The sequence below is a fragment of the Saccoglossus kowalevskii genome, chromosome 10, assembly GCF_978046115.1.
Source record: "Saccoglossus kowalevskii chromosome 10, keSacKowa6.1, whole genome shotgun sequence".
Classification (NCBI taxonomy): Eukaryota; Metazoa; Hemichordata; class Enteropneusta; family Harrimaniidae; genus Saccoglossus; species Saccoglossus kowalevskii.
The window spans coordinates 3,840,158-3,867,891 of NC_140650.1; the positions used below are offsets into that span (position 1 = coordinate 3,840,158).

The 27,734-nt window shown below is 37.2% G+C and overlaps 1 protein-coding gene across 1 annotated transcript in view; it reads right to left on the reverse strand.

The window, feature by feature from the left end:
* Nucleotides 1-8,924: 8,924 nt before the first annotated feature.
* LOC100377801 (protein MAK16 homolog) overlaps nt 8,925-27,734 on the reverse strand; it is a 28,864-nt gene continuing 10,054 nt past the window's right edge. Inside the window, exon 7 of the mRNA XM_085504160.1 lies at nt 8,925-9,267. Coding sequence (XP_085360286.1) covers nt 9,124-9,267 — 144 coding nt within the window. The 3' untranslated portion in view covers nt 8,925-9,123. The remainder of the gene's footprint in view (nt 9,268-27,734) is intronic.

The window sequence follows — 27,734 nt, forward strand, 5'->3', positions numbered from 1 at the left end:
TTAGATTGTATGACATTATTTAAATGTTGCTTGTGTTGACTACGACCTTAATATTCACAAATTTGTGCAAATTAATGACAATAAATAACATGCTAATGAGACTACATTTCATAGTGAACCATTTAATATAGGCAGTATTTTATGCATTGGATTTCTCATTAGTGAATACTTGGTCTTCACAGTACAGTGTCGCTGCTAAGCCTTATAAATTCCAATTGAGTAATTGTCATACTAATCTTCTCTACAACAAGTTTACTGTAAAACGCTTTGATATAGCTATATACATACAATTTTAACGAATTTGACTCAAACTATCAGAATCTTAATTTAACTAAAGTGTCATCAATTCGCATTGTGAGAATATTTTTTTTTTTAAATTAGCAACATCTTGAATTAGGGAAATTACAGATAGCTAAAATAACATTACTCAGGTTCGTGGCTTAGCCATTGTCACTGCACAAAATGTCGTATGGCATAAATACTTTTACCCTAATTTGTAATTGTTATCATTTTATTTTCTAATGCTATTCTATATATATTTGCTGATTATATTTTCTTCTGTATATGTATGTGGAAGGTTCTTTTTATGTTATAGGTGCTGGCCATCCATGCCACTCATGCAACCCATGTCACCCATGCCACCCATGTCATCCATGCCACCCATGCAACCCATGTCACCCATGCCACCCATGTCACCCATGCCACCCATGTCACCCATGCCACCCATTACTGACTTGTGTCGAAGTTCAATATATATATATAAACAAGTACTATTGTATGTACATATGTACACAACTAGACAAGCAGTAAACATTAGTTCATTCAAACACACCATTAATTATAGACGCAATACATTTGACCGAAGTACTCTTAAAGTTGTATTGTCAGCAAAACTAAACTAGGTTTTAGCTAAACTTTTTTTAGTTTTGATAACTTAGCCGAAGGCTTCAATTCAAACACAATTGTCGACAAAACAACAGAGAAATTATCATGTTTCAACCCCAAAACGTTGATAAATGTTGACATTCTCTGTGTATTTTGGAACACATTAAAAATAAACAAAGATTGACTTGGCTTAATTGACAAATAATCTTTAACTTCATTTTCTATTTTTCCTATTGCAAACTTTCAAGGTTTCTTACGAATTTTTGCAGTGTAAAATGTAAAAAATATTATATAACGATATTATTGTAAAAATATAAATATATTAATTATAATGTAGAACAATTATTTGTGTCTCCTTTATTTCCTTGAACAATACTAAATAAAACTAAAATAAAATTAACTAATTTTGGTAGAATTGATATGCAAATGTGCTCATTCTTCAATAATCCAGTACAGCAGCAGACGAATTAAAATCGCGCATTGTGGTCGACTTCAAGCCAACATTTTCGACTTCTCCAGCCACCTTTTTTGACTTTCTGGCCAAATTGTTTGCTTTCACAGCCAACATTTTTGACTTCATCCAACTTTTCGACATTCCAGTCAACTTTTTTGAGTTCCCACAACTTTTTGCGACTTCTCAGCCAACTATTTTGACTTTACTTCCAACTGTGTGTGTATGACCTAATTAATTCATATCAATGAAAAACTTACTTAAACTTTAATATATGTGTGAGTGCATCTTTCAATAAAAATACACACTTTTTGGCAGCAAACATAGCAGTATTTGTTCTCTGAAGTGCGTAGATGTATACAGGTAATTGAAAATAATTCGGGTGAATTAACAAACTGTTTCTCGCGAAATTTACATTTTGCATTCCGTATTTTTGTAATAGAATTGAATGTTATTTTAAAAACAACCCAGTATGGCAGCCACATTATCTACGGTTAGCAAGATATTTGTCAACTATTTAGAAAACCCTACTATCCATCCAACTATTTCGACTTCCCAGCTAACTTTGACAACTTTGCAACCAATTTCCGCCCAGTTTTTATTTCGATGTGAGCTACCCTCCGCTAACGTGTTTTTCGACTTTCCCGAGGCCTAGCTGTTTTTCGACTACCCAGCCATATCCCTTAGTTTTCTAAGGTCTATGACCCAGCTATCCTCGCAACCAATTTTTGACTTTCCGTCCAATTTTTCAACTGTGTGGCTAGCTTCTGCTACTTTCAACCCAGTTTCGATTTTTCACCAAACTTTGTCGACTTCTCATCTAACTTCTGAAACTTTGCAAACATTGTTTCGGCTTTTCATCCAAGTTCACAGTTCCAATCATCAAACCAGATGCTAACTTCGTTATAATTTATTTATTTCAATAGTATTGATATACGCATGTGATATACAATCTTCACTTAAAGGGCGGCGGTCGCACTGAGCGTGTTCGATTTTCAAAGTATTTTTCACGCGCTGTGTACGTCGCTATGAGTCCCATATCAAACAGGACACGGCGCGGCGACTACTGCCTTTAAAAGAAATTCAGTATGCATGAATAACTTCTGGATGTTCAAACAAAAAGAAGGGGACATCTAGCCCAAAAAGCTGTGGTAAAAAATGTTGATACCATTTGGAATCAGTGTATTAAACTCAGTTATTATTTTGAATTCCATCTGTTTTCTAATGGTATCTTTCTTCGAAAATATGTTATGTAGTCTTTTGAATTGAAAATGAGTGATATTGTGACAGTGTTCAGCAACAAGTGTTATGGTGTATATATAAATGTGTTTGTGTAGTTCGTTAAAGTTTTCCGTTATAAAGCATGTGACGTTTTTTTGCATCTGAGGACGTATTGAGATCACGTGTTGAAAATGTCATGTGACCAGTGATTCTATCATCTGAGCAGAACATGAATTTGTATTTCTTGCACGATAGATGTGGCATTAATCCAATCTTTTATTGTGGTTCTGGCCCGAGCTAGTAGTTGCTTTATAACAGATGATTGGTGATAGCTGACATTAGGAATTTATGTGAATACCTCCTTTGTAGTCTTACAGGATTGTACAATACGGCATTGTTTATGCAAATCAGCTGATAGATTGGGTAGTGCAAGTGTGTAATAACGACGAACGGTATTCTGTTTTTAACTTGTTTGGGTGGTTGGTTTCTGTTTGGTGGACAGATACGGCTGGTGTGACGAAACCGCCGACTTTCTTGATAGCGATGTTGATAACGTTTTTTTTTTTTTTATAGTTTCTTACAGTGAAATGTTTTGTCTTAGTGTGGTAAAATTCGTCTATTGAACAGATGCGTTTATAACACAGTGCTTGGCTCCATGGAATTAGTTTGTGAAAATCTTGTGAATGGCATGAATTGAACCACAAGTACATAGGTTTGTTGTACACAGTAATATTGAGTTCGTTGTCTTTAATTTGAAATGTGTCAAGAAATGCAAGTTTTGAACTTGCAATGGATTGAGTTACAATATTTGTGAAAGTCAAAGTTGTTCCAAGTCATGTGACCATAACAATTTGTCGTCATCTTTATAGTGTATCCAATTTGTTGGTATGTGTGTACAGAATGTGTTCTTCATGTGTACTTGTCCTACCTGTACCTATAGTGTGTATGTTTATGTTTGCGCCACTATGCCACCCATGGATGTACCAATGATTTGTTAGTTGTTGAATTGTAAAAAAAAATCTTGTGTAAAATTAAATTCAACTCTTCATGATTAATAGTGATGATGCTATATTTATCCATCAATTCTCTAAGAGATTTTAATACCATATTCATGCGGGATGTTGGTGTAAAGGAAGGCGATTTGGTACTTGGTGACAAGCATAGCGCCCTCTATCGGTAAAATGTATTTTATATCTTCAATAAGTGATGGGTGGTATGTTTCAAATATGATAGCAGTATTTGTATGATGGGTTGTCAATGCAAGTCAACCAGATTCGCCAGCGAGGAAAAATAAACCATAGTGGACATTTTTCGTGCAGTTTGGGCAGGTCATAGAATTTCTCGGAAGTTGGTTTCTTTGAGATTACTGTATTTTCTTTAATTCCTTGATAACAATGACAATGTATCAGTCTATATCCATGACAATGTATCAGTCTATATCCATGACAATGTATCAGTCTATATCTATGACAATATATCAGTCTATATCCATGACAATGTATCAGTCTATATACATAACAATGTATCAGTCTATATCCATAACAATGTATCAGTCTATATCCATGACAATGTATCAGTCTATATCCATAAAAATGTATCAGTCTATATCCATGACAATGTATCAGTCTATATCTATGACAATGTATCAGTCTATATCTATGACAATGTATCAGTCTATATCCATAACAATGTGTCAGTCTATATACATAACAATGTATCAGTCTATATCCATAACAATGTATCAGTCTATATCCATGACAATGTATCAGTCTATATCCATAAAAATGTATCAGTCTATATCCATGACAATGTATCAGTCTATATCTATGACAATGTATCAGTCTATATTCATGACAATATATCAGTCTATATATATCCATGACAATGTATCAGTCTATATATATCTATGACAATGTATCAGTCTATATCCATGACAATGTATCAGTCTATATATATATATCCATGACAATGTATCAGTCTATATATATCTATGACAATGTATAAGTCTATGTCCATGACAATGTATCAGTCTATATCCATGACAATGTATCAGTCTATATCCATAACAATGTATCAGTCTATATCCATGACAATGTATCAGTCTATATATATCTATGACAATGTATCAGTCTATATATATATCCATGACAATGTATCAGTCTGTATATATCCATAACAATGTATCAGTCTGTATATATCCATGACAATATATCAGTCTATATCCATGACAATATATCAGTCTATATATATCCATAACAATGTATCAGTCTATATCCATGACAATATATCAGTCTATATATATCCATAACAATGTATCAGTCTATATCCATGACAATGTATCAGTCTATATATATATCCATAACAATGTATCAGTCTGTATATATCCATAACAATGTATCAGTCTGTATATATCCATGACAATATATCAGTCTATATCCATGACAATATATCAGTCTATATATATCCATAACAATGTATCAGTCTGTATATATCCATAACAATGTATCAGTCTATATCCATGACAATATATCAGTCTATATATATCCATAACAATGTATCAGTCTGTATATATATCCATGACAATGTATCAGTCTATATATATATATCCATGACAATGTATCAGTCTATATATATATATATATCCATAACAATGTATCAGTCTATATATATATATCCATAACAATGTATCAGTCTATATATATATTCATGACAATATATCAGTCTATATATATCCATAACAATGTCAGTCTATATATATATCCATAATAATGTATCAGTCTATATATATATCCATAACAATGTATCAGTCTCTATATATATATATATATATATATCCATAACAATATGTCAGTCTATATATATCCATAACAATGTATCAGTCTATATATATATATCCATAACAATGTATCAGTCTATATATATCCATAACAATGTATCAGTCTATATATATATCCATAACAATGTATCAGTCTATATATATATCCATAACAATATATCAGTCTATATATATATCCATAACAATATATCAGTCTATATATATATCCATAACAATATGTCAGTCTATATATATCCATAACAATATATCAGTCTATATATATCCATAACAATGTATCAGTCTATATATATATATCCATAACAATGTATCAGTCTATATATATCCATAACAATGTATCAGTCTATATATATATATCCATAACAATGTATCAGTCTATATATATATATCCATAACAATATATCAGTCTATATATATATATATACATGTATGCATAACAATGTAACAGTCTATATATATCCATAACAATATGTCAGTCTATATATATCCATAACAATATGTCAGTCTATATATATCCATAACAATGTATCAGTCTATATATATATCCATAACAATATATCAGTCTATATATATATATCCATAACAATGTATCAGTCTATATATATCCATAACAATGTATCAGTCTATATATATATATCCATAACAATGTATCAGTCTATATATATATCCATAACAATATATCAGTCTATATATATATATATACATGTATGCATAACAATGTATCAGTCTATATATATATCCATAACAATATGTCAGTCTTTATATATCCATAACAATGTATCAGTCTATATATATATATCCATAACAATGTATCAGTCTATATATATACATGTATGCATAACAATGTATCAGTCTATATATATATCCATAACAATGTATCAGTCTATATATATATATATATATATCCATAACAATGTATCAGTCTATATATATATATCCATAACAATGTATCAGTCTATATATATCCATAACAATGTATCAGTCTATATATATATCCATAACAATGTATCAGTCTATATATATATATCCATAACAATATATCAGTCTATATATATACATGTATGCATAACAATGTATCAGTCTATATATATATCCATAACAATGTATCAGTCTATATATATATATCCATAACAATATATCAGTCTATATATATACATGTATCCATAACAATGTATCAGTCTATATATATATATATATCCATAACAATGTATCAGTCTATATATATATCCATAACAATGTATCAGTCTATATATATCCATAACAATGTATCAGTCTATATATATATCCATAACAATGTATCAGTGTCTATATATATATATCCATAACAATGTATCAGTCTATATATATATCCATAACAATATGTCAGTCTATATATATATATATCCATAACAATGTATCAGTCTATATATATCCACGACAATGTATCAGTCTATATATATATATACATGCATGACAATATATCAGTCTATATCCACGACAATGTATCAGTCTATATATATATATATGCATAACAATGTATCAGTCTGTATATATATATAACAATGTATCAGTCTATATATATATATATAACAATGTATCAGTCTATATATATATATATCCATAACAATGTATCAGTCTATATATATATATATATCCATAACAATGTATCAGTCTATATATATCCATGACAATGTATCAGTCTATATATATATATACATAACAATATATCAGTATATATCCACGACAATGTATCAGTCTATATATATACATGCATGACAATATATCAGTCTATATCCATAACAATGTATCAGTCTGTATACATAACAATGTATCAGTCTATATCCATAACAATGTATCAGTCTATATACATAACAATGTATCAGTCTATATCCATAACAATGTGTCAGTCTATATACATAACAATGTATGAGTCTATATCCATAACAATGTATCAGTCTATATCCATAACAATGTATCAGTCTATATCCATAACAATGTATCAGTCTGTATATATCCATAACAATGTCACTACATCCACTGGTTTGATTGTAATACAAGTTCTCTCCATCAGTTGTTAGTGTGTTCCACTTTAAGGATGTTATCAGGAAATCTTTCCGGTTATGTTCATCTAGGACTTCAGTATTTGGGTTTCATTGGGTGGAGCCTTGTAGGTTTTCTCCGGGGAATGTTGTTTTTTTTTATATTTCTAGGGTTGTCACTGTTCTCTCTGAATTTACACTGTAACTTGCATCTTCATTTGAATTTGTAGTGACTTCATCTTTATCGATACTTTAGCTAGTACATGTAGTTGTGTAGCTTTGGGGGATGACATATTGGTAACTGTTCTGTTGTGGTTTGGATGGGTGCCATGTTTTGTGTTTTTTTCTTTCATGACTGTTGTTGTTCTTAAAACAGCAATTTTTGCTTCTCTGTTTATTTTTACAGAAATGTCTTATTTTGTTTGACCATTCGTTGAGTTTTGTATGTATCTTGTTAAGTTCTGTTTTTGCATTTTCCTGAAGTTTGGTTAATCGCTTATCGATGAGTGTGTAAGTGCCTACCCCTATGCATTTTTTCCTTTGTTGCATTCTTTTCATTTTGTTAAAATAGTTCCAACTACCAGTATATATATATATTTTTTCATTGTCAATGTCAAGTCATATTTCATAACTATGAAATAATCATAGGACTTTGTTAGGATTTTATTATGATGAGTCAAAAGTGTAGCAGATATGTACTGCCAGCATTAGTGCTGGTCTGTACCATACTGCCTTGGGTAAACATGCCTGTCAATTCTTATCTGTTCATTGAAAACAAATAATGACTTAGTCAATGAATTGTGCAATGTGTTGGGTTTCAATCAGTATATCTTGTGAAAGCTGTAACTTTCAAATTTGATTTTTACTCAAAGAAGTTTTGCTGACAATACAACAGAAGTTACTCTATATGTGTATAAATAAAGTTGCAATGGGAAAAATAGTTACCGCCTTTACAAGTATGCACCCTACAAGACCCATATTATTACAAGTATGCACCCTACAAGACCCATATTATTACAAGTATGCACCCTACAAGACCCATATTATTACAAGTATGCACCCTACAAGACCCATATTATTACAAGTATGCACCCTACAAGACCCATATTATTACAAGTATGCACCCTACAAGACCCATATTATTACAAGTATGCACCCTACAAGACCCATATTATTATTGTCTCCCTAGCATTACAATCAAAGTTGTCAATTCCTACATCAACCCTTATGCTAACTCGGGGTAGTTCAAAATATAACATTGTAAATTTTAAACACTTCAGAAATAATGGCATGCCACATTTGACGAAAGTACTTTAAACAACATTTTTCAAATCAGTGGGCTCTTAAAACTACCATGTTTCAATCCAGCAATGCTACAAAAATATTTATTTTGAAAATCTGTCTATTTTGCAAAAAAAATTGTGTTTACACTGGATACTGTACAATTCTGATCAAATTTGTACAATAATAATGGTGTTTTCAAGCCGAAGGTTGGAAGCCACAAATACAATCAAAATTTGTATTAGGTGTCCTGAATTACTAGCATTTTTGTTTACTTTATTTATCGAAATCATAGAAGATAAAACAAAGATACATTTTTCAGTGAGTTTTAAATCTGTCATACAAGTGTCTTAATTTCTGACAAGGAAATGAAAACTTGTACTGCATGTATTCTATGAATAAGAGTCAAATCAATATACTGTATATTCTTTTCACTATGTGGCCTTTATTTTTGCCTTTGAAGTTGAGGGCTCCCTTTCTACTTCATATTCTATTTCTACATGGCCTCGTTTCCTTCGAGGTCTCACTTGTTCTGTTTCCTTCTCTTCTTCATCTGATGAGCTGTCTTTCTCAAAATCCTATCAATAAAAGATTAAAAAGTTTTGAAAAATGTGTTGTTTTGTAACACCATCCATAGCTTAGTTTGATGTTTTATGGAAATGGTATCAAAACAAAATTTGGTGAAAGTTGCTGACACTGTATGTCATATTTATCTGTAAATCAAATAAAACATATAAAGAACTCCTACAGGCTGAGATTAGGGCATGAAACAATCCCAATGTCAAATGCTAGGACCAGATACTCAACATCACAAACAAACCCAATGTCAAATGCTAGGACCAGATACTCAACATCACAAACAAACCCAATGTCAAATGCTAGGACCAGATACTCAACATCACAAACAAACCCAATGTCAAATGCTAGGACCGGATACTCAACATCACAAACAATCCCAATGTCAAATGCTAGGACCAGATACTCAACATCACAAACAAACCCAATGTCAAATGCTAGGACCAGATACTCAACATCATAAACAAACCCAATGTCAAATGCTAGGACCAGATACTCAACATCACAAACAAACCCAATGTCAAATGCTAGGACCAGATACTCAACATCACAAACAAACCCAATGTCAAATGCTAGGACCAGATATTCAACATCACAAACAAAGCCAATGTCAAATGCTAGGACCAGATACTCAACATCACAAACAAACCCAATGTAAAATGCTAGGACCAGATACTCAACATCACAAACAAACCCAATGTCAAATGCTAGGACCGGATACTCAACATCACAAACAAACCCAATGTCAAATGCTAGGACCAGATACTCAACATCACAAACAAACCCAATGTCGAATGCTAGGACCAGATACTCAACATCACAAACAAACCCAATGTCGAATGCTAGTACCAGATACTCAACATCACAAACAAACCCAATGTCGAATGCTAGGACCAGATACTCAACATCACAAACAAACCCAATGTCAAATGCTAGAACAAGATACTCAACATCACAAACAAACCCAATGTCGAATGCTAGGACCAGATACTCAACATCACAAACAAACCCAATGTCGAATGCTAGGACCAGATACTCAACATCACAAACAAACCCAATGTCAAATGCTAGGACCGGATACTCAACATCACAAACAAACCCAATGTCAAATGCTAGGACCCGATACTCAACATCACAAACAAACCCAATGTCGAATGCTAGGACCAGATACTCAACATCACAAACAAACCCAATGTCAAATGCTAGGACAAGATACTCAACATCACAAACAAACCCAATGTCGAATGCTAGGACCAGATACTCAACATCACAAACAAACCCAATGTCGAATGCTAGGACCAGATACTCAACATCACAAACAAACCCAATGTCAAATGCTAGGACAAGATACTCAACATCACAAACAAACCCAATGTCGAATGCTAGGACCAGATACTCAACATCACAAACAAACCCAATGTCAAATGCTAGGACCAGATACTCAACATCACAAACAAACCCAATGTCAAATGCTAGGACCAGATACTCAACATCACAAACAAACCCAATGTCAAATGCTAGGACCAGATACTCAACATCACAAACAAACCCAATGTCAAATGCTAGGACTGGATACTCAACATCACAAACAAACCCAATGTCAAATGCTAGGACCAGATACTCAACATCACAAACAAACCCAATGTCGAATGCTAGGACCAGATACTCAACATCACAAACAAACCCAATGTCAAATGCTAGGACAAGATACTCAACATCACAAACAAACCCAATGTCGAATGCTAGGACCAGATACTCAACATCACAAACAAACCCAATGTCAAATGCTAGGACCAGATACTCAACATCACAAACAAACCCAATGTCAAATGCTAGGACCAGATACTCAACATCACAAACAAACCCAATGTCAAATGCTAGGACCAGATACTCAACATCACAAACAAACCCAATGTCAAATGCTAGGACTGGATACTCAACATCACAAACAAACCCAATGTCAAATGCTAGGACCAGATACTCAACATCACAAACAAACCCAATGTCAAATGCTAGGACCGGTCACTCAACATCACAAACAAACCAATGTCAAATGCTAGGGCCAGATACTCAACATCACAAACAAACCCAATGTCAAATGCTAGGACCAGATACTCAACATCACAAACAAACCCAATGTCAAATGCTAGGACCAGATACTCAACATCACAAACAAACCCAATGTCAAATGCTAGGACCAGATACTCAACATCACAAACAAACCCAATGTCAAATGCTAGGACCAGATACTCAACATCACAAACAAACCCAATGTCAAATGCTAGGACCAGATACTCAACATCACAAACAAACCCAATGTCAAATGCTAGGACCGGATACTCAACATCACAAACAAACCCAATGTCAAATGCTAGGACCAGATACTCAACATCACAAACAAACCCAATGTCAAATGCTAGGACCAGATACTCAACATCACAAACAAACCCAATGTCAAATGCTAGGGCCAGATACTCAACATCACAAACAAACCCAATGTCAAATGCTAGGACCGGTCACTCAACATCACAAACAACCCAATGTCAAATGCTAGGGCCAGATACTCAACATCACAAACAAACCCAATGTCAAATGCTAGGACCAGATACTCAACATCACAAACAAACCCAATGTCAAATGCTAGGACCAGATACTCAACATCACAAACAAACCCAATGTCAAATGCTAGGACCAGATACTCAACATCACAAACAAACCCAATGTCAAATGCTAGGACCAGATACTCAACATCACAAACAATCCCAATGTCAAATGCTAGGACCAGATACTCAACATCACAAACAAACCCAATGTCGAATGCTAGGACCAGTTACTCAACATCACAAACAAACCCAATGTCAAATGCTAGGACCAGTTACTCAACATCACAAACAAACCCAATGTCAAATGCTAGGACCAGATACTCAACATCACAAACAAACCCAATGTCAAATGCTAGGACCAGATACTCAACATCACAAACAAACCCAATGTCAAGTGCTAGGACCAGATACTCAACATCACAAACAAACCCAATGTCAAATGCTAGGACCAGATACTCAACATCACAAATAAACCCAATGTCGAATGCTAGGACCAGTTACTCAACATCACAAACAAACCCAATGTCAAATGCTAGGACCAGTTACTCAACATCACAAACAAACCCAATGTCAAATGCTAGGACCAGATACTCAACATCACAAACAAACCCAATGTCAAATGCTAGGACCAGTTACTCAACATCACAAACAAACCCAATGTCGAATGCTAGGACCGGATACTCAACATCACAAACAAACCCAATGTCAAATGCTAGGACCAGATACTCGACATCACAAACAAACCCAATGTCGAATGCTAGGACCAGATACTCAACATCACAAACAAACCCAATGTCAAATGCTAGGACCAGATACTCAACATCACAAACAAACCCAATGTCAAATGCTAGGACCAGATACTCAACATCACAAACAAACCCAATGTCAAATGCTAGGACCAGATACTCAACATCACAAACAAACCCAATGTCAAATGCTAGGACCAGATACTCAACATCACAAACAAACCCAATGTCGAATGCTAGGACCAGATACTCAACATCACAAACAAACCCAATGTCGAATGCTAGTACCAGATACTCAACATCACAAACAAACCCAATGTCAAATGCTAGGACCAGATACTCAACATCACAAACAAACCCAATGTCAAATGCTAGAACAAGATACTCAACATCACAAACAAACCCAATGTCGAATGCTAGGACCAGATACTCAACATCACAAACAAACCCAATGTCGAATGCTAGGACCAGATACTCAACATCACAAACAAACCCAATGTCGAATGCTAGGACCAGATACTCAACATCACAAACAAACCCAATGTCAAATGCTAGAACAAGATACTCAACATCACAAACAAACCCAATGTCGAATGCTAGGACCAGATACTCAACATCACAAACAAACCCAATGTCAAATGCTAGGACCAGATACTCAACATCACAAACAAACCCAATGTCGAATGCTAGGACCAGATACTCAACATCACAAACAAACCCAATGTCAAATGCTAGGACAAGATACTCAACATCACAAACAAACCCAATGTCAAATGCTAGGACCAGATACTCAACATCACAAACAAACCCAATGTCAAATGCTAGGACCAGATACTCAACATCACAAACAAACCCAATGTCAAATGCTAGGACCAGATACTCAACATCACAAACAAACCCAATGTCAAATGCTAGGACCAGTTACTCAACATCACAAACAAACCCAATGTCGAATGCTAGGACCAGATACTCAACATCACAAACAAACCCAATGTCAAATGCTAGGACCAGATACTCAACATCACAAACAAACCCAATGTCGAATGCTAGGACCAGATACTCAACATCACAAACAAACCCAATGTCAAATGCTAGAACAAGATACTCAACATCACAAACAAACCCAATGTCGAATGCTAGGACCAGATACTCGACATCACAAACAAACCCAATGTCGAATGCTAGGACCAGATACTCAACATCACAAACAAACCCAATGTCAAATGCTAGGACCAGATACTCAACATCACAAACAAACCCAATGTCAAATGCTAGGACCAGATACTCAACATCACAAACAAACCCAATGTCAAATGCTAGGACCAGATACTCAACATCACAAACAAACCCAATGTCAAATGCTAGAACAAGATACTCAACATCACAAACAAACCCAATGTCGAATGCTAGGACCAGATACTCAACATCACAAACAAACCCAATGTCGAATGCTAGTACCAGATACTCAACATCACAAACAAACCCAATGTCAAATGCTAGGACCAGATACTCAACATCACAAACAAACCCAATGTCAAATGCTAGAACAAGATACTCAACATCACAAACAAACCCAATGTCGAATGCTAGGACCAGATACTCAACATCACAAACAAACCCAATGTCGAATGCTAGGACCAGATACTCAACATCACAAACAAACCCAATGTCGAATGCTAGGACCAGATACTCAACATCACAAACAAACCCAATGTCAAATGCTAGAACAAGATACTCAACATCACAAACAAACCCAATGTCGAATGCTAGGACCAGATACTCAACATCACAAACAAACCCAATGTCAAATGCTAGGACCAGATACTCAACATCACAAACAAACCCAATGTCGAATGCTAGGACCAGATACTCAACATCACAAACAAACCCAATGTCAAATGCTAGGACAAGATACTCAACATCACAAACAAACCCAATGTCAAATGCTAGGACCAGATACTCAACATCACAAACAAACCCAATGTCAAATGCTAGGACCAGATACTCAACATCACAAACAAACCCAATGTCAAATGCTAGGACCAGATACTCAACATCACAAATAAACCCAATGTCGAATGCTAGGACCAGTTACTCAACATCACAAACAAACCCAATGTCAAATGCTAGGACCAGATACTCAACATCACAAACAAACCCAATGTCAAATGCTAGGACCGGTTACTCAACATCACAAACAAACCCAATGTCGAATGCTAGGACCAGATACTCAACATCACAAACAAACCCAATGTAAAATGCTAGGACCAGATACTCAACATCACAAACAAACCCAATGTCAAATGCTAGGACCGGATACTCAACATCACAAACAAACCCAATGTCAAATGCTAGGACCAGATACTCAACATCACAAACAAACCCAATGTCGAATGCTAGGACCAGATACTCAACATCACAAACAAACCCAATGTCGAATGCTAGTACCAGATACTCAACATCACAAACAAACCCAATGTCGAATGCTAGGACCAGATACTCAACATCACAAACAAACCCAATGTCAAATGCTAGAACAAGATACTCAACATCACAAACAAACCCAATGTCGAATGCTAGGACCAGATACTCAACATCACAAACAAACCCAATGTCGAATGCTAGGACCAGATACTCAACATCACAAACAAACCCAATGTCAAATGCTAGGACCGGATACTCAACATCACAAACAAACCCAATGTCAAATGCTAGGACCAGATACTCAACATCACAAACAAACCCAATGTCGAATGCTAGGACCAGATACTCAACATTACAAACAAACCCAATGTCAAATGCTAGGACAAGATACTCAACATCACAAACAAACCCAATGTCGAATGCTAGGACCAGATACTCAACATCACAAACAAACCCAATGTCGAATGCTAGGACCAGATACTCAACATCACAAACAAACCCAATGTCAAATGCTAGGACAAGATACTCAACATCACAAACAAACCCAATGTCGAATGCTAGGACCAGATACTCAACATCACAAACAAACCCAATGTCAAATGCTAGGACCAGATACTCAACATCACAAACAAACCCAATGTCAAATGCTAGGACCAGATACTCAACATCACAAACAAACCCAATGTCAAATGCTAGGACCAGATACTCAACATCACAAACAAACCCAATGTCAAATGCTAGGACTGGATACTCAACATCACAAACAAACCCAATGTCAAATGCTAGGACCAGATACTCAACATCACAAACAAACCCAATGTCGAATGCTAGGACCAGATACTCAACATCACAAACAAACCCAATGTCAAATGCTAGGACAAGATACTCAACATCACAAACAAACCCAATGTCGAATGCTAGGACCAGATACTCAACATCACAAACAAACCCAATGTCAAATGCTAGGACCAGATACTCAACATCACAAACAAACCCAATGTCAAATGCTAGGACTGGATACTCAACATCACAAACAAACCCAATGTCAAATGCTAGGACCAGATACTCAACATCACAAACAAACCCAATGTCAAATGCTAGGACCGGTCACTCAACATCACAAACAAACCAATGTCAAATGCTAGGGCCAGATACTCAACATCACAAACAAACCCAATGTCAAATGCTAGGACCAGATACTCAACATCACAAACAAACCCAATGTCAAATGCTAGGACCAGATACTCAACATCACAAACAAACCCAATGTCAAATGCTAGGACCAGATACTCAACATCACAAACAAACCCAATGTCAAATGCTAGGACCAGATACTCAACATCACAAACAAACCCAATGTCAAATGCTAGGACCAGATACTCAACATCACAAACAAACCCAATGTCAAATGCTAGGACCGGATACTCAACATCACAAACAAACCCAATGTCAAATGCTAGGACCAGATACTCAACATCACAAACAAACCCAATGTCAAATGCTAGGACCAGATACTCAACATCACAAACAAACCCAATGTCAAATGCTAGGGCCAGATACTCAACATCACAAACAAACCCAATGTCAAATGCTAGGACCGGTCACTCAACATCACAAACAACCCAATGTCAAATGCTAGGGCCAGATACTCAACATCACAAACAAACCCAATGTCAAATGCTAGGACCAGATACTCAACATCACAAACAAACCCAATGTCAAATGCTAGGACCAGATACTCAACATCACAAACAAACCCAATGTCAAATGCTAGGACCAGATACTCAACATCACAAACAAACCCAATGTCAAATGCTAGGACCAGATACTCAACATCACAAACAATCCCAATGTCAAATGCTAGGACCAGATACTCAACATCACAAACAAACCCAATGTCGAATGCTAGGACCAGTTACTCAACATCACAAACAAACCCAATGTCAAATGCTAGGACCAGTTACTCAACATCACAAACAAACCCAATGTCAAATGCTAGGACCAGATACTCAACATCACAAACAAACCCAATGTCAAATGCTAGGACCAGATACTCAACATCACAAACAAACCCAATGTCAAGTGCTAGGACCAGATACTCAACATCACAAACAAACCCAATGTCAAATGCTAGGACCAGATACTCAACATCACAAATAAACCCAATGTCGAATGCTAGGACCAGTTACTCAACATCACAAACAAACCCAATGTCAAATGCTAGGACCAGTTACTCAACATCACAAACAAACCCAATGTCAAATGCTAGGACCAGATACTCAACATCACAAACAAACCCAATGTCAAATGCTAGGACCAGTTACTCAACATCACAAACAAACCCAATGTCGAATGCTAGGACCGGATACTCAACATCACAAACAAACCCAATGTCAAATGCTAGGACCAGATACTCGACATCACAAACAAACCCAATGTCGAATGCTAGGACCAGATACTCAACATCACAAACAAACCCAATGTCAAATGCTAGGACCAGATACTCAACATCACAAACAAACCCAATGTCAAATGCTAGGACCAGATACTCAACATCACAAACAAACCCAATGTCAAATGCTAGGACCAGATACTCAACATCACAAACAAACCCAATGTCAAATGCTAGGACCAGATACTCAACATCACAAACAAACCCAATGTCGAATGCTAGGACCAGATACTCAACATCACAAACAAACCCAATGTCGAATGCTAGTACCAGATACTCAACATCACAAACAAACCCAATGTCAAATGCTAGGACCAGATACTCAACATCACAAACAAACCCAATGTCAAATGCTAGAACAAGATACTCAACATCACAAACAAACCCAATGTCGAATGCTAGGACCAGATACTCAACATCACAAACAAACCCAATGTCGAATGCTAGGACCAGATACTCAACATCACAAACAAACCCAATGTCGAATGCTAGGACCAGATACTCAACATCACAAACAAACCCAATGTCAAATGCTAGAACAAGATACTCAACATCACAAACAAACCCAATGTCGAATGCTAGGACCAGATACTCAACATCACAAACAAACCCAATGTCAAATGCTAGGACCAGATACTCAACATCACAAACAAACCCAATGTCGAATGCTAGGACCAGATACTCAACATCACAAACAAACCCAATGTCAAATGCTAGGACAAGATACTCAACATCACAAACAAACCCAATGTCAAATGCTAGGACCAGATACTCAACATCACAAACAAACCCAATGTCAAATGCTAGGACCAGATACTCAACATCACAAACAAACCCAATGTCAAATTCTAGGACCAGATACTCAACATCACAAACAAACCCAATGTCAAATGCTAGGACCAGTTACTCAACATCACAAACAAACCCAATGTCGAATGCTAGGACCAGATACTCAACATCACAAACAAACCCAATGTCAAATGCTAGGACCAGATACTCAACATCACAAACAAACCCAATGTCGAATGCTAGGACCAGATACTCAACATCACAAACAAACCCAATGTCAAATGCTAGAACAAGATACTCAACATCACAAACAAACCCAATGTCGAATGCTAGGACCAGATACTCGACATCACAAACAAACCCAATGTCGAATGCTAGGACCAGATACTCAACATCACAAACAAACCCAATGTCAAATGCTAGGACCAGATACTCAACATCACAAACAAACCCAATGTCAAATGCTAGGACCAGATACTCAACATCACAAACAAACCCAATGTCAAATGCTAGGACCAGATACTCAACATCACAAACAAACCCAATGTCAAATGCTAGAACAAGATACTCAACATCACAAACAAACCCAATGTCGAATGCTAGGACCAGATACTCAACATCACAAACAAACCCAATGTCGAATGCTAGTACCAGATACTCAACATCACAAACAAACCCAATGTCAAATGCTAGGACCAGATACTCAACATCACAAACAAACCCAATGTCAAATGCTAGAACAAGATACTCAACATCACAAACAAACCCAATGTTGAATGCTAGGACCAGATACTCAACATCACAAACAAACCCAATGTCGAATGCTAGGACCAGATACTCAACATCACAAACAAACCCAATGTCGAATGCTAGGACCAGATACTCAACATCACAAACAAACCCAATGTCAAATGCTAGAACAAGATACTCAACATCACAAACAAACCCAATGTCGAATGCTAGGACCAGATACTCAACATCACAAACAAACCCAATGTCAAATGCTAGGACCAGATACTCAACATCACAAACAAACCCAATGTCGAATGCTAGGACCAGATACTCAACATCACAAACAAACCCAATGTCAAATGCTAGGACAAGATACTCAACATCACAAACAAACCCAATGTCAAATGCTAGGACCAGATACTCAACATCACAAACAAACCCAATGTCAAATGCTAGGACCAGATACTCAACATCACAAACAAACCCAATGTCAAATGCTAGGACCAGATACTCAACATCACAAATAAACCCAATGTCGAATGCTAGGACCAGTTACTCAACATCACAAACAAACCCAATGTCAAATGCTAGGACCAGATACTCAACATCACAAACAAACCCAATGTCAAATGCTAGGACCGGTTACTCAACATCACAAACAAACCCAATGTCGAATGCTAGGACCAGATACTCAACATCACAAACAAACCCAATGTAAAATGCTAGGACCAGATACTCAACATCACAAACAAACCCAATGTCAAATGCTAGGACCGGATACTCAACATCACAAACAAACCCAATGTCAAATGCTAGGACCAGATACTCAACATCACAAACAAACCCAATGTCGAATGCTAGGACCAGATACTCAACATCACAAACAAACCCAATGTCGAATGCTAGTACCAGATACTCAACATCACAAACAAACCCAATGTCGAATGCTAGGACCAGATACTCAACATCACAAACAAACCCAATGTCAAATGCTAGAACAAGATACTCAACATCACAAACAAACCCAATGTCGAATGCTAGGACCAGATACTCAACATCACAAACAAACCCAATGTCGAATGCTAGGACCAGATACTCAACATCACAAACAAACCCAATGTCAAATGCTAGGACCGGATACTCAACATCACAAACAAACCCAATGTCAAATGCTAGGACCAGATACTCAACATCACAAACAAACCCAATGTCGAATGCTAGGACCAGATACTCAACATTACAAACAAACCCAATGTCAAATGCTAGGACAAGATACTCAACATCACAAACAAACCCAATGTCGAATGCTAGGACCAGATACTCAACATCACAAACAAACCCAATGTCGAATGCTAGGACCAGATACTTAACATCACAAACAAACCCAATGTCAAATGCTAGGACAAGATACTCAACATCACAAACAAACCCAATGTCGAATGCTAGGACCAGATACTCAACATCACAAACAAACCCAATGTCAAATGCTAGGACCAGATACTCAACATCACAAACAAACCCAATGTCAAGTGCTAGGACCAGATACTCAACATCACAAACAAACCCAATGTCGAATGCTAGGACCAGATACTCAACATCACAAACAATCCCAATGTCAAATGCTAGGACCAGATACTCAACATCACAAACAAACCCAATGTCAAATGCTAGGACCAGATACTCAACATCACAAACAAACCCAATGTCAAATGCTAGGACCAGATACTCAACATCACAAACAAACCCAATGTCAAATGCTAGGACCAGATACTCAACATCACAAACAAACCCAATGTCAAATGCTAGGACCAGATACTCAACATCACAAACAATCCCAATGTCAAATGCTAGGACCAGATACTCAACATCACAAACAAACCCAATGTCGAATGCTAGGACCAGTTACTCAACATCACAAACAAACCCAATGTCAAATGCTAGGACCAGTTACTCAACATCACAAACAAACCCAATGTCAAATGCTAGGACCAGATACTCAACATCACAAACAAACCCAATGTCAAATGCTAGGACCAGATACTCAACATCACAAACAAACCCAATGTCAAGTGCTAGGACCAGATACTCAACATCACAAACAAACCCAATGTCAAATGCTAGGACCAGATACTCAACATCACAAATAAACCCAATGTCGAATGCTAGGACCAGTTACTCAACATCACAAACAAACCCAATGTCAAATGCTAGGACCAGTTACTCAACATCACAAACAAACCCAATGTCAAATGCTAGGACCAGATACTCAACATCACAAACAAACCCAATGTCAAATGCTAGGACCAGTTACTCAACATCACAAACAAACCCAATGTCGAATGCTAGGACCGGATACTCAACATCACAAACAAACCCAATGTCAAATGCTAGGACCAGATACTCGACATCACAAACAAACCCAATGTCGAATGCTAGGACCAGATACTCAACATCACAAACAAACCCAATGTCAAATGCTAGGACCAGATACTCAACATCACAAACAAACCCAATGTCAAATGCTAGGACCAGATACTCAACATCACAAACAAACCCAATGTCAAATGCTAGGACCAGATACTCAACATCACAAACAAACCCAATGTCAAATGCTAGGACCAGATACTCAACATCACAAACAAACCCAATGTCGAATGCTAGGACCAGATACTCAACATCACAAACAAACCCAATGTCGAATGCTAGTACCAGATACTCAACATCACAAACAAACCCAATGTCAAATGCTAGGACCAGATACTCAACATCACAAACAAACCCAATGTCAAATGCTAGAACAAGATACTCAACATCACAAACAAACCCAATGTCGAATGCTAGGACCAGATACTCAACATCACAAACAAACCCAATGTCGAATGCTAGGACCAGATACTCAACATCACAAACAAACCCAATGTCGAATGCTAGGACCAGATACTCAACATCACAAACAAACCCAATGTCAAATGCTAGAACAAGATACTCAACATCACAAACAAACCCAATGTCGAATGCTAGGACCAGATACTCAACATCACAAACAAACCCAATGTCAAATGCTAGGACCAGATACTCAACATCACAAACAAACCCAATGTCGAATGCTAGGACCAGATACTCAACATCACAAACAAACCCAATGTCAAATGCTAGGACAAGATACTCAACATCACAAACAAACCCAATGTCAAATGCTAGGACCAGATACTCAACATCACAAACAAACCCAATGTCAAATGCTAGGACCAGATACTCAACATCACAAACAAACCCAATGTCAAATGCTAGGACCAGATACTCAACATCACAAACAAACCCAATGTCAAATGCTAGGACCAGTTACTCAACATCACAAACAAACCCAATGTCGAATGCTAGGACCAGATACTCAACATCACAAACAAACCCAATGTCAAATGCTAGGACCAGATACTCAACATCACAAACAAACCCAATGTCGAATGCTAGGACCAGATACTCAACATCACAAACAAACCCAATGTCAAATGCTAGAACAAGATACTCAACATCACAAACAAACCCAATGTCGAATGCTAGGACCAGATACTCGACATCACAAACAAACCCAATGTCGAATGCTAGGACCAGATACTCAACATCACAAACAAACCCAATGTCAAATGCTAGGACCAGATACTCAACATCACAAACAAACCCAATGTCAAATGCTAGGACCAGATACTCAACATCACAAACAAACCCAATGTCAAATGCTAGGACCAGATACTCAACATCACAAACAAACCCAATGTCAAATGCTAGAACAAGATACTCAACATCACAAACAAACCCAATGTCGAATGCTAGGACCAGATACTCAACATCACAAACAAACCCAATGTCGAATGCTAGTACCAGATACTCAACATCACAAACAAACCCAATGTCAAATGCTAGGACCAGATACTCAACATCACAAACAAACCCAATGTCAAATGCTAGAACAAGATACTCAACATCACAAACAAACCCAATGTCGAATGCTAGGACCAGATACTCAACATCACAAACAAACCCAATGTCGAATGCTAGGACCAGATACTCAACATCACAAACAAACCCAATGTCGAATGCTAGGACCAGATACTCAACATCACAAACAAACCCAATGTCAAATGCTAGAACAAGATACTCAACATCACAAACAAACCCAATGTCGAATGCTAGGACCAGATACTCAACATCACAAACAAACCCAATGTCAAATGCTAGGACCAGATACTCAACATCACAAACAAACCCAATGTCGAATGCTAGGACCAGATACTCAACATCACAAACAAACCCAATGTCAAATGCTAGGACAAGATACTCAACATCACAAACAAACCCAATGTCAAATGCTAGGACCAGATACTCAACATCACAAACAAACCCAATGTCAAATGCTAGGACCAGATACTCAACATCACAAACAAACCCAATGTCAAATGCTAGGACCAGATACTCAACATCACAAATAAACCCAATGTCGAATGCTAGGACCAGTTACTCAACATCACAAACAAACCCAATGTCAAATGCTAGGACCAGATACTCAACATCACAAACAAACCCAATGTCAAATGCTAGGACCGGTTACTCAACATCACAAACAAACCCAATGTCGAATGCTAGGACCAGATACTCAACATCACAAACAAACCCAATGTAAAATGCTAGGACCAGATACTCAACATCACAAACAAACCCAATGTCAAATGCTAGGACCGGATACTCAACATCACAAACAAACCCAATGTCAAATGCTAGGACCAGATACTCAACATCACAAACAAACCCAATGTCGAATGCTAGGACCAGATACTCAACATCACAAACAAACCCAATGTCGAATGCTAGTACCAGATACTCAACATCACAAACAAACCCAATGTCGAATGCTAGGACCAGATACTCAACATCACAAACAAACCCAATGTCAAATGCTAGAACAAGATACTCAACATCACAAACAAACCCAATGTCGAATGCTAGGACCAGATACTCAACATCACAAACAAACCCAATGTCGAATGCTAGGACCAGATACTCAACATCACAAACAAACCCAATGTCAAATGCTAGGACCGGATACTCAACATCACAAACAAACCCAATGTCAAATGCTAGGACCAGATACTCAACATCACAAACAAACCCAATGTCGAATGCTAGGACCAGATACTCAACATTACAAACAAACCCAATGTCAAATGCTAGGACAAGATACTCAACATCACAAACAAACCCAATGTCGAATGCTAGGACCAGATACTCAACATCACAAACAAACCCAATGTCGAATGCTAGGACCAGATACTCAACATCACAAACAAACCCAATGTCAAATGCTAGGACAAGATACTCAACATCACAAACAAACCCAATGTCGAATGCTAGGACCAGATACTCAACATCACAAACAAACCCAATGTCAAATGCTAGGACCAGATACTCAACATCACAAACAAACCCAATGTCAAATGCTAGGACCAGATACTCAACATCACAAACAAACCCAATGTCAAATGCTAGGACCAGATACTCAACATCACAAACAAACCCAATGTCAAATGCTAGGACTGGATACTCAACATCACAAACAAACCCAATGTCAAATGCTAGGACCAGATACTCAACATCACAAACAAACCCAATGTCGAATGCTAGGACCAGATACTCAACATCACAAACAAACCCAATGTCAAATGCTAGGACAAGATACTCAACATCACAAACAAACCCAATGTCGAATGCTAGGACCAGATACTCAACATCACAAACAAACCCAATGTCAAATGCTAGGACCAGATACTCAACATCACAAACAAACCCAATGTCAAATGCTAGGACTGGATACTCAACATCACAAACAAACCCAATGTCAAATGCTAGGACCAGATACTCAACATCACAAACAAACCCAATGTCAAATGCTAGGACCGGTCACTCAACATCACAAACAAACCAATGTCAAATGCTAGGGCCAGATACTCAACATCACAAACAAACCCAATGTCAAATGCTAGGACCAGATACTCAACATCACAAACAAACCCAATGTCAAATGCTAGGACCAGATACTCAACATCACAAACAAACCCAATGTCAAATGCTAGGACCAGATACTCAACATCACAAACAAACCCAATGTCAAATGCTAGGACCAGATACTCAACATCACAAACAAACCCAATGTCAAATGCTAGGACCAGATACTCAACATCACAAACAAACCCAATGTCAAATGCTAGGACCGGATACTCAACATCACAAACAAACCCAATGTCAAATGCTAGGACCAGATACTCAACATCACAAACAAACCCAATGTCAAATGCTAGGACCAGATACTCAACATCACAAACAAACCCAATGTCAAATGCTAGGGCCAGATACTCAACATCACAAACAAACCCAATGTCAAATGCTAGGACCGGTCACTCAACATCACAAACAACCCAATGTCAAATGCTAGGGCCAGATACTCAACATCACAAACAAACCCAATGTCAAATGCTAGGACCAGATACTCAACATCACAAACAAACCCAATGTCAAATGCTAGGACCAGATACTCAACATCACAAACAAACCCAATGTCAAATGCTAGGACCAGATACTCAACATCACAAACAAACCCAATGTCAAATGCTAGGACCAGATACTCAACATCACAAACAATCCCAATGTCAAATGCTAGGACCAGATACTCAACATCACAAACAAACCCAATGTCGAATGCTAGGACCAGTTACTCAACATCACAAACAAACCCAATGTCAAATGCTAGGACCAGTTACTCAACATCACAAACAAACCCAATGTCAAATGCTAGGACCAGATACTCAACATCACAAACAAACCCAATGTCAAATGCTAGGACCAGATACTCAACATCACAAACAAACCCAATGTCAAGTGCTAGGACCAGATACTCAACATCACAAACAAACCCAATGTCAAATGCTAGGACCAGATACTCAACATCACAAATAAACCCAATGTCGAATGCTAGGACCAGTTACTCAACATCACAAACAAACCCAATGTCAAATGCTAGGACCAGTTACTCAACATCACAAACAAACCCAATGTCAAATGCTAGGACCAGATACTCAACATCACAAACAAACCCAATGTCAAATGCTAGGACCAGTTACTCAACATCACAAACAAACCCAATGTCGAATGCTAGGACCGGATACTCAACATCACAAACAAACCCAATGTCAAATGCTAGGACCAGATACTCGACATCACAAACAAACCCAATGTCGAATGCTAGGACCAGATACTCAACATCACAAACAAACCCAATGTCAAATGCTAGGACCAGATACTCAACATCACAAACAAACCCAATGTCAAATGCTAGGACCAGATACTCAACATCACAAACAAACCCAATGTCAAATGCTAGGACCAGATACTCAACATCACAAACAAACCCAATGTCAAATGCTAGGACCAGATACTCAACATCACAAACAAACCCAATGTCGAATGCTAGGACCAGATACTCAACATCACAAACAAACCCAATGTCGAATGCTAGTACCAGATACTCAACATCACAAACAAACCCAATGTCAAATGCTAGGACCAGATACTCAACATCACAAACAAACCCAATGTCAAATGCTAGAACAAGATACTCAACATCACAAACAAACCCAATGTCGAATGCTAGGACCAGATACTCAACATCACAAACAAACCCAATGTCGAATGCTAGGACCAGATACTCAACATCACAAACAAACCCAATGTCGAATGCTAGGACCAGATACTCAACATCACAAACAAACCCAATGTCAAATGCTAGAACAAGATACTCAACATCACAAACAAACCCAATGTCGAATGCTAGGACCAGATACTCAACATCACAAACAAACCCAATGTCAAATGCTAGGACCAGATACTCAACATCACAAACAAACCCAATGTCGAATGCTAGGACCAGATACTCAACATCACAAACAAACCCAATGTCAAATGCTAGGACAAGATACTCAACATCACAAACAAACCCAATGTCAAATGCTAGGACCAGATACTCAACATCACAAACAAACCCAATGTCAAATGCTAGGACCAGATACTCAACATCACAAACAAACCCAATGTCAAATGCTAGGACCAGATACTCAACATCACAAACAAACCCAATGTCAAATGCTAGGACCAGTTACTCAACATCACAAACAAACCCAATGTCGAATGCTAGGACCAGATACTCAACATCACAAACAAACCCAATGTCAAATGCTAGGACCAGATACTCAACATCACAAACAAACCCAATGTCGAATGCTAGGACCAGATACTCAACATCACAAACAAACCCAATGTCAAATGCTAGAACAAGATACTCAACATCACAAACAAACCCAATGTCGAATGCTAGGACCAGATACTCGACATCACAAACAAACCCAATGTCGAATGCTAGGACCAGATACTCAACATCACAAACAAACCCAATGTCAAATGCTAGGACCAGATACTCAACATCACAAACAAACCCAATGTCAAATGCTAGGACCAGATACTCAACATCACAAACAAACCCAATGTCAAATGCTAGGACCAGATACTCAACATCACAAACAAACCCAATGTCAAATGCTAGAACAAGATACTCAACATCACAAACAAACCCAATGTCGAATGCTAGGACCAGATACTCAACATCACAAACAAACCCAATG